The sequence below is a fragment of the Elgaria multicarinata genome, chromosome 14, assembly GCF_023053635.1.
Source record: "Elgaria multicarinata webbii isolate HBS135686 ecotype San Diego chromosome 14, rElgMul1.1.pri, whole genome shotgun sequence".
Taxonomy (NCBI): Eukaryota; Metazoa; Chordata; class Lepidosauria; order Squamata; family Anguidae; genus Elgaria; species Elgaria multicarinata.
Window position 1 is genome coordinate 6,700,044 of NC_086184.1, and position 10,635 is coordinate 6,710,678.

General features: G+C 45.8%; 1 protein-coding gene across 1 annotated transcript in view; it reads right to left on the reverse strand.

The window, feature by feature from the left end:
• The window catches only part of CDH13 (cadherin 13), a 694,106-nt gene extending 683,697 nt beyond the window's left edge, over nt 1-10,409 (reverse strand). Inside the window, exon 1 of the mRNA XM_063141045.1 lies at nt 10,280-10,409. Coding sequence (XP_062997115.1) covers nt 10,280-10,324 — 45 coding nt within the window. The 5' untranslated portion in view covers nt 10,325-10,409. The remainder of the gene's footprint in view (nt 1-10,279) is intronic.
• Between the last annotated feature and the right edge of the window lie 226 nt (nt 10,410-10,635).

Genomic DNA, 10,635 nt, shown 5'->3' on the forward strand with positions numbered 1-10,635 from the left:
CCCCAAGGGGGAAACACAAGACCTGTCTCAGGGGAAATTAGGAAAAAAATAAGTCTTACAAGGCAGGAGTGAGGAAGTTCTTAGAAGCAGGGGAGCTGCCTGCCTAGATGCCTTGAGGCCAAAGCATCTATAGCTTCAAACAGGCGTGGCAAAGCTGTTTTCCAAAGCTTTGCTCTCCCCTGGGAAGCCATTACCGGCACTGGGAGGAAAAAGTGAGACGATTGTGTTTCAGAAGTTTGCCATTCCACTTGGAGAATGTGATCTGAAGCTCTCTTAGGGACAGAGCAAAATGACTGCTGTTCAAGAGTTCAGAAAGTGTGTGTATTCCATGATGGTGATCCCTTTAAGGAGCAAATGGAGAAGATCTGTGAGTGAAAACCTGAGCTCAACTCTGGCCAACATTACCATTTCCTGTGCTCGGACTCTTCCTAGTGGCTCCATTTTGGAGAAGCTCTTGAGGACTGCATTTCAGTTGTGGGTGGGGCTGAAGGCATACAAAGCAGGGCTGAAGCAAAGGAGCAAAGTTACCACACGTACTAGCATCTCATAGCCTAAAGCTCTTACTGCCCAGTAAATAAGCCTTAGGAGAGGCATTTCAACCTTTTAGAGTGGGAGGAAATGCAGAAGTGCCTGGAAACCACCCAATGATAGGAGATCAGGGAAAGTGGGTATGGTCATCACCAGGGGGCCATACTGGGAGCCCAGATCTGCGGTTCTGTGAGTTAATCTAGATGTTCAACCTGGTGTCCTACAGGTGTGTTGGACTGCACTTCCTATCATTCCCACCACAAAGATGGGAGATGAATTTCAAAACATTGGAAGGGTTTTGCGAACTAGGCTGAGAAAGGCTGATATAGTGTAGAATGAAAGTGCAAGAGACAGGGTGGAGTTGCCCCATGGTCCCCAAAGCATTGAATTATTTCTTTGTAGCGTTATTTCTCTACCATGCAATTTCTCTCTCTCACTCACTCACTCTCTCTCTCTCTCTCTCACACACACACACACTAGCTGTCACTATGCTAGAGTTGCTGATCTCAAGAGAAAAAGAAGAACTGTTGGGTTGTGGTACACACAATGGCCTTGGCAGCCTATCTGCAATCGCTGGGAGATGTGCTGGGCATTTTGCAAGACAACATTCCATTTTTACGCTTCGCCCATAGCAGAAATGGCAGCAGAGAAGGTCAAGTGATGGTGCCAACCCATAATGAAGGTGTTTGGTCCAAATCCAAAGCTGTGAGGCATCCAACTCAGACCAAAAACTGTCAGGAGAGCCCGAAGCCAAATGGTCTTGTTCCATCAGCCGATGATAAGCAACATATGAGTGGAGAAAGAACCCTGATGGCTATGAAGAGGGACTGGGGGAAATTAGCTCTTCCACATGTTGTACTCCTTGCATTGAGAATTTGTAGGATGAAGCCTGAGTTTTATGTTAAATTAATGAAGGGTTCATAGGACAACCAGGGAAAGCAGCTGGTCTCGCTCGCTCTGCTGCAACTATCTAACTATCCATCTATCTACACACAAAAATGGTTCTGCTTCTGCTAATTATATGATGGGGCAAAGATTCCCTTTTCAAGGCGGTGGTAGTTTGGACTACCATTTATTTTATTTTTTATGTTTAAGCATAATGCATGCAATTTCACAATTGCAGTTAAACTACCAAAGGTGGTGCTTGGTTGTTGCACCTTGTAGTTTATTTCTACGTAGTCCCATTCTAGGACCTCCAATGGGGCACTTCAAATGGCGCATGCTCACAGAAATGAAATGCTCACGCAACCCTAGAATGCAAGAGGGCTTCATGTTTGCTCAAAAAACATGCAAGAATGCCCCATTCAAAGCTCCAAATGTGAGCATGAGCACATGTCTGCTGAAAGTATTTCCAAATTGTCATCCACGTGCTTGTTCCTGATTCCCAGTTGTTTAGTTCAAAAGTCCTAATTTGCCCAAAACATTTCCACTTTACTTTCTGTGGAGGAATTTGTGCAAACCTCCCATTCGATCCCTGCTCAGTTTGTGCAAGTTCCCCATTCACGCAAAGTGAGAAGCGATCACGAGCAGGGAGCTGACACTGAGGAGTGGCAAGACAATGTTGGGGGTATCTCAGGGATTTTGAATACTGCTTGTTCACCCACTTACATGTGTTCACCCATTCCCATTCAATAGCAATGGTTCCCTCTACTCCCTGCGTACCTTCCCATGTGTTCTGATCTGCAAGGCAGAACCTGCTTCGGTTTCCTTCACCAACTGAAGCTAAATTAGGTTTAGAAAAGGAGCAGAGCCTTTTTCACTCTGTGGACTGTTCTGTGGAACATTCTCCTGAAGAAGGCATGTAAGCTTCAAACAGCTAACACTTGGGGATCCTACTTAGCACATCCTCTGTGTTTGGAGATTCCATGGGCATTGCACACATACCTTTCCAGGCCTATCCTCCCAGGCTTAAGGGCCGATAACTTGATTCTTAAAAGATAAGATTTCCAGGACGATCCATTAGGGTGGCCGCATGGCCTGCTTTACAAAGGACAGCCTTTTTTCTTTGAAGACATCCTCTGCTTGAAGAATGTTTGAAGACAGCCTTCAGCTGTCCAGTCTAAATCTGCTTTGACAATAGAGAACCCTAAGAAGGGAGAGTCTAGGGGCTTTGAAGTCACCCATCAGCTGGTACCACTTATCCTGAATTCCCACCTGATGCCAATTTTTGTGCCAGTGTGATGTGATTGTACACTATTAAAAGAGATGGTCAGGATTCAAGTCTGATCAGATGTCACCCATGGAAGTCTTCCCCCACCATCCAAAGTTATACAAGCAGGTGGTTGTGTGGCACTCTGCACATCCTCAAAAACACTCTGTTGCTTTGTTGTGGCATTCCAGCAGGGGAATCAGACAGGTGCTGGGCAGCTTCCAAAACTATGACCCAATGAAGCCCTCGGTATGTTTCATGCATTTCCATGGCAGCAGTGACGTAATTATCCTGACACAGTCAACTCTCACAGTGTTCGAAGGAACCACTAACTTCAGTCAAAAGCTTCTAGTTCTATCCTATCTCAGCATAACCGCCAGGGCCCAGGCCAGGGCAGTACTGGTGTTATGAGTAGCAATCACATTCATTACCTGACTCCCACTTTGCAAACACTAGCACATCATAGGGTCTAGCTACATGAAAAGTGGCAACTCGGCACCACCCAGACACACACTGGTAACATGGAGTAGTAACCTCTGGTCACACACAGATGTGGTCATGGTTTCCCTTTCAACATGTCAGCCAAGATGATCAACAGCTAGGATTGTACAGCATACACCCCTCAATTTCCATGGACTTCCATCAACATTTCTGCCTTTGCATATAGCAGTAACACAAGTCTGGGGCACTTATTGACAAAGCGAAATCGACATGTTCAAGGTGCAGATGGCTGTTACATGACACATGTGTACTAGGATGTGCACTAGGCCTAATTGTGCAACAGCATCCCCGTTCAAAACACAGATGTCCCTCTAAGCTTTGCAATGCAGATGCGAATCATTGTTGCCCATCACATGCACAATTGTCTGCATTGTGGATCATCTTCTGCATCGTGCATATGAGTCTTATTTTCCACTATCGTATTTCTTCGATTCTAAGACGCCATCGATTGTAAGACGCACACTAATTTCAGTACCAACAACAGGGAAAAAAAAAAGCTTTGATTCTAAGAAATAATAAACGCACCCCGTTTTTAGAGATGTTTATATGGGGAACAAAGTGTGTCTTAGAATCAAAGAAATACGGTAGATCCCACAGTAATGTCCATTAACCCGCTGCTTATGTAGGATTCTTATCGACATCAATATTTATTAATTTAATTTTTGTTTCTTCATTTCCCCATTGGGAATGGAAAATCTCAGATAAGCACAGAGTCTCTGGACATAAGTACCGTTCTGATGCCATTATCAAGAACCATCTTTTTTTTCATTTTATTTTATTAATTTATATATTTTTGAAATGTTTAAATTAATTATAACATTTTGGGGGTGGGGTTTTTTTTGCTCACAGCACACACCCCCATCTCTATGCCAGCAATGACCTATCAAGTGCTGCATCAGATCAGCCTCCACAAGAGGCCAATTTGGAGGGAGGAAATCTGAATTCAACCCTTGAAGTTATTTAGACAGGGGTTTTTTGGGCAGGAATGTGAATTTTCTCGTCTTTCCCCATGCGCCTACGACCTTTCCTTCCATAGCTGTTGTAAATGCTAGTTTTCACGCTGTGCAGGGAGCCCTCTTCTGGAGAAATATGGGAAAAAAAGTTGGTGATTTTCCATGTTTTGTATAATTCACTACATAATAAAAAGATGAAACTTTTGGAGTACATCATCCTTACATGCCTTTCTTTGCAATTAAAACTCACATTGTTGTTTCAGATTGAATGCTGGATTCTCAAAGGTCTTCAGTAGGTACGCATTTAGCTAAATAATTATGCCCATTGTTCCTTGCCAATCTTAGTGAATTGGACCCCTGGCGATGACTTCATATTTGCAGAACAAAAGAAATGCTGTAAAGCTGTGATACAATTGCTGGATGCGACTAACTGTTCTATAAAGCAAGACCCCAAATTATACTGCCAGTTCTCAACAATCCAGGGTTGGAGCAAGGTTGAGACTAGAACAACTGAACTGACAGAAGTGGAGTATCCCACCCACCCCTCCTTCCCGTGGCCGTCCCTCCAGCCACCTGACAAATGAAACTCAGAGAGTCAGGCGACCCTGCTGAATGGGATGGGCTGAAGGGAGGGAAGGGGGACCCCCCAAAAATGGATGGGGGGGCTTCTATGAGCAGAGCCCTTTCTTCTGCGGAAGGTCCTTTCCTCTTGTAGGAGGCAGATCTTAGATGCAACCAAGTATATGTAGTCCTTGCTCCCTCCCTTCAAAAACAGAGAGGTGGACATATGTCCAGCCAACATTTTCCAGTGCATTCCTCCTCCTCCATCACCACCACCTCCCCCCCTCCTCCTCCTCCTCCTTTTAAAAAAGAAATGGAAAATCCTCCGTTAGGACACTTCTTAGCTCTCTCGTCGTTTTGGAAATGGAAAGAATTTCGAAATGGCAATCACATTGTAAGCCACACTGAGCCAAGTTCCGCATGTTCCGCATGTGTGCAAATAACATCTTTCTGGACCTTTCAGCAACGCAAGGAAGATTTTGGGGTAGCTCCAACTTACAAAAAGAAGTCACTGGCTGCATTACGAAGTCCTCAACCATGTGCATCAGAGACAAAGAAGTACATTTATTTCAGTGAGACTTAGAGAGCTATCCAATGGGGTCTGAATGGCCAGGGGATGCTAGTGATTATCCACCACCTGAGGTCATAGACAGAGTGGGAATCATAGCAAGGCTTTCCATCCCCACCCACAGTCACGCATCCCATCCACCGGGGTGGCTTCATTCCCAAGGTGGTGTCATCATGACCTTGATAGGGAGGAAAGGGGGCATTTCTGTGGGTAGGCAGGGAAGAGGAAGGAGATGATGTGGGTCTACTGGATCCACAAGTCTCTTAGTTTCCATCCCCACCCACAGCAAGGTCAGTCAAAATGCACAAATGAAGGACAGAAAGGCTAAACAAGCTTCTATCACTCGTCCTGGCCATCAGAGCTTGGCTGGCAGGCTTTTTGATGGACAGAGGGGCTCTGAGATTGGAGCCCTCTCTCTCTCTCTCTATCAGGCATCTATCCTGTAGGATTGCACTATTCAGAGCTTCATTTCGTCCTTAACTTGCAGTGGATTTAATGGGAGTTTGGCACAGCTAAAAGCCCATAAGGACAGCAACAGCCATGGGAAAATGCATTTAGAAGCTAGTTATTATAAATATTGGCTCTCAACCAGTGATGAATTTGTCCCATGTGGCTGCACTTTGGGAGCCAGCCCCACCCGCTTCCTCTTTCTCTGCATTCAGAGAAATGTGCAATGAGAGAACTGGGCAACTTCTATCCAGGAAGTTGGAAAAAAAATTACCAAAACCAATCTGTGCACCCCGGATGACACTTCCCCCTCCTGACACGACTCCAAAAGCACAGAGAGCGGAAACACAACTCAGTCGCACACTTTCTGCTTCTATATACCATTTGAAGACATCCTCCCAAGAAACCTTGAACACATCTCAGCCTCAGTTTCCCCTGCTGGAAAAAGAGGATCAATAGCAGATTGTTTTGCATAGGTTTGTCGGGAGTGAATCTGTGTGTGTGTGTGTGTGTGTGTGTGTGTTATGCAATTAATTTCTGCATATATAGACTTTGCACGGGTCTGTAACATACAATATATAACAGAGGTGGGGAATCTCAGGCCTTGTGGCCTAATCCAGCCCTCCTGGGTGACTAATCTGGTCCTCTGGGGTTCCTCGGAGTGCAATACTCCCTCCTTCTTCCACCTCCAACCATTGGTATTTTCTTGGCTTTTGTTCAGTTTTCTTTCCCCTATTCTAAAAGGTTAAAGTGCTTCTTCATAAAACTTAATGGCTGTCAACAAGAGCTTCATACTACAACAAGCTGGCATTTTAAAAAAGTTTTGTATTTTGGCCCCTCCCCTCAGCTCCGCCCACCCCTGGAATGCAAGGCCCCAGATGCTTGTCTCAAATTGAATCCAGCCTGTGGGCTGAAAGAGGTTCCTCACATACCCAATCTATAGCATCTCATTGAGGAATGTTTGCCTATTTAGGCTTTGCAGGGTCCTGTCAGCCACTTTGCAGAAGGCCCTTTCCTCCCCGCCTCCTGCAACGCCCACCGCCCGGCATCACCGTGAACCAAAACTTAGGCCGTTAATTCAAAGCCGGAATTATATTCTTCCCTGGAAGGCATTGTGGTGGCAGCAGATTTGTACGGCGTATAAATCAGTTGATCGAGATCCGTGCGCGCTGCTTCCGTTCGCCAGGTATCAAGGAATGAGTTGTGGCTGCTGCCGAGAAAGGGGAAAAATATTGCTGCCACAACATGTTACAACCACGGGCCTTTGCCAGATGGCTGTGTGCAGCAGGGAGAAGCTCCCATTCTCTCCCTTTCGCTTTCCCCGCTGCATGAAACTTTTCGAAAGCAGAGAGAAACAATCCATCTGAACAGGCTCTTTAGCAACAGCCCTTTGCTCATCATCTCAACAGCTGTTGCACAGATTCCCACCGAGGCCTCTTCATCCCAATAGTTCCACCACAAAATAGGACTTATTTAATGTGCGATATTACAGTCAACCAGTTGCTGCTTTCCAAAAGGGAGAAGGTCAGCGTCCTGCTCCAGCTTGTAAGGTGTGCCCCTTCCCTTTCAGATACGTTGGCAGAGAAGGGCACTTTGCACATGCTCAGGGTCAGTCTCTTCTTTACTTGCTTCGTGAGTATCAGCAGGGAGTCCTGGCCCTCACACAGGTCCTGGGAATGAAGCCCTCAATCATATCTGGTCCTCCTATCAGCCAATTTTGTTTGATCTCCTAATAAGTGACATTTCAGACATGGCAGGATGAGGCCCATGATTCGTACCGGCCATGAAACATAGGCGAAAAAGAAAGTGGGACTGCCTTTCACATATACCTGTCATAGTGATCAATAATACAGAGGAACCTTCAGATTAAAAAGTGAAATTTGAACTGACCAACTGTAAGATAGGAAATGGCTCAGATTCTGCAGTTGGGGGGGTGTATATGTTTGGGAAGGGGGAGTTTGGTGGGTGCCCTGACTTCTCCTCTTTTAAAGACCTCCAACCAGTAGTTGAGACTCACAACAACCCTGTGAGGATGGCCAAGCCTAATTTGTCCAGGATCACCCAGGAAGCTTGAGAGATTAACTGGTTTTCGAGTCAAGATTCTGAACCTTATTCCTAGCAAGGAGGACTCATCAAGCAACATTTGAAACACCAAACTGTATTGTGATCTCTCTCTCTCTCTCTCACTTTGACAACCATTGCTGTTCTCCCTCCCTCTGTCTCTTCCCTTCTTTCCTCCTCTCTGTTCCAAGCATCCTAAGAAGTCTAGCCCTGATAGCCAAAGTATGGAAACTTTAAAGGGACCATCTTCCAAATCACATTGTGCTAAAAAAAAACCCAAGAGCAGATAAGACAACAACAGCAAGAGAGATGACCAAGATTCCCAGAAAGCAGATAACCCAAGCAAGTCAGCCAAGTCACAAAATGCATTTGACACCCTTCCCTTTAAAAAGAAACAAAAAGGGAGAAGTCTCTAATATCAAAGTCAAAGTCCCACATTGCTCTCATGCTCTGAAACGCTTCGGGTAGTTGCAAGACGTTTAACCATTGAATAGTTGGTTTTCTCCCGCATGGCATCCATCCACCTCCATTACATTCATGCCCCCCCCCCAGTTTTCATATGCCACTGCCACATTTTGAATGGCATCATCACCTCACATCTGCATGCCCTGTAGTTCAACCCACAGCGTGGCTCCTTAGCTTGCCTTGCTTTAAGAGCCTTTCAAGACATCTCATCAACTAGCAAACACACCCCATGGGTCATACAGGAGCAGCCAACCATACCCAAGCCTCATTTTACATGGAATATCTCCAAGCCACTCTCCTTATGATGCTACAGTCCTAAACCATGTCGTTTCAGCATGGAGACTCTGTAGTCCATATGAGCTGGCAATTTTTGTAGAGCAACCGGTCTTCCAGTCAGTCCAACAACTACCAAGTTCAGCACATTCTGGAAATCTTTCAGAATATGGGTTAAGCCAAGACAGGGTGAATCTCGACATCCGTCACAGCAAAAGCCTTCATCCAGGCCAAAACAAGGCTCTTTGGGGTGGTGCCTTCACTACATACCCAATCCAGGTCATGAAAACTCGCATGAGTCTACCGTACCGCAGCTGCCTCCTGGATGGAAGAGGGTTCTGTCTTACTACTGGTGTCTGTGCAAGTCCTGGTCCTCACTGTATTATGTCTAGACTGCACATGGGAATCCCCCTTTTTGGCAGGAACATTAGACGGATTTGAAATAGTAGGACCGAGAAATCTTTGCCACCTCTTTTAGATGCTGTAAATAGAGAGGGCTGTCAAAAGTGGCCATCAGCGATGCCTCCTCTAGGGAGGGACCAAAGAAAAGTAGTAGAGTACATGCTTTGCATGCAGAAGATCAAAAGTTAGGGTCCCTTGACATCTCCAGCTTAAAGGAGGGGCACTGACACTCAGAATAGGCAATACCAGGGTAGACGGACACATGGTCTGCACTGGTATAAGGCAGGTTCCTCTGTCGAGCTTCTGGGGGACCTCAGGCAGACACAGACCCACTTCAGATTGTCTGGTGTGGAGCGCTGAACTCTGGCACAACCTCAAGGATGAAAGCCAAAGCAAGTCAGGTCCCCTTGCCAAAAAGGAATGAACTTTTATCTCCATAAAGTACCCTCCCCGGGCTCCATACAAGACTGCAACTGAATGGGATCTTAAGCTCCTAAAACAAGCCAAAAAAAAGGGGGGGTTGCGAGAGCACTATGCCAAAATGACAACAAAGGAGCATTAAACATCACACACCACCTTCTAAAATGAAGGCTGTTCCACATTCACGGGGGGGGGGGGATTGAGGAGAGGAGCCAACAGGGCGTGCAGAAGTTGGAGACCAGCTACTTTGTTGGCTTTTGACTGACAGCAACAGCAGAGCACCACAGCCCCTTGGCTTTTTAAAGGCTGGATCTCTCTCCCCTCCGCCCTGGAAGAGGGAGATCCGTTACAGTCGAGAAAGGAGGAGAGGCTACCGAGCAAGTCACGAATGCTCAATATTACAAATCCACCAAGGATTTGCCAAGGTAGTGGGGAAGGGGCTCTTTCTTAGTACTTATTCCTCTCTGTTTTTTCTTAAATCTCCATTTTTCATTTTACTGTTCAAAAGGGTGGGTGGGGGGCTAATAAATAGGATGTGCTGCTTGTAACGGATCCTGGCAGCAGCCCCAGGAAGGAGAAGCAAATCAAAGTTGAAGCATTTTAAGGTGACAGAAAAATCTTACTGCTGCTACCAAGGCACACTTGAGAGATTTCTACTCTCCTCCATGTGAGGAAAATACAAATGTGCATGCACACCGACACACACACACACACACATGTAGCCAATTTCTTGTCACTGAAACCCACGGACGTGTTTCTCATTGAGCAGATGCTATTCACATATCCACTACACAGTATTCCTAGCCAGCGTGCGATCGCTGAGAAATCAGACACTTCCAAAAAGCCAAATGCAAAAAAAAGGGAAACGAAAAAAAAACCCGACAGAAATGTAGGTAGATATAGAACATATATACAAACACACAGAGAGAGATGGCCAACCCAGTTCCTTACCTGGGACAGGAGAAATGCCAAGGTAAGTTGAGCCTTGTGCTGCATTTTGCTAGCCTAGAAGCTACCGGAGGCTTTTTCATTCATGCACTCAGCTGCACTGAGCATATTTTCACTGTGAAACAGCCTTTGAGGGGGGAGAGCAAGCGAGAGCGAGCGAGAGAGAGCGCCTTGAGACCTAGCCAACTTCCCAAATAGAGCAACCGCATCATCACCAAAGCATTGGATAAAGGCTGATGACCAGGAACCAATAGCTTTACAAGGATGACTTCTTCACAAATCGTCCTCAGGGTTTTTTTTTTGCACCCTCTTTTTTTCTTCTTCTTTTTTTTGCATCACCCTTTGCAAAACACAGTGCC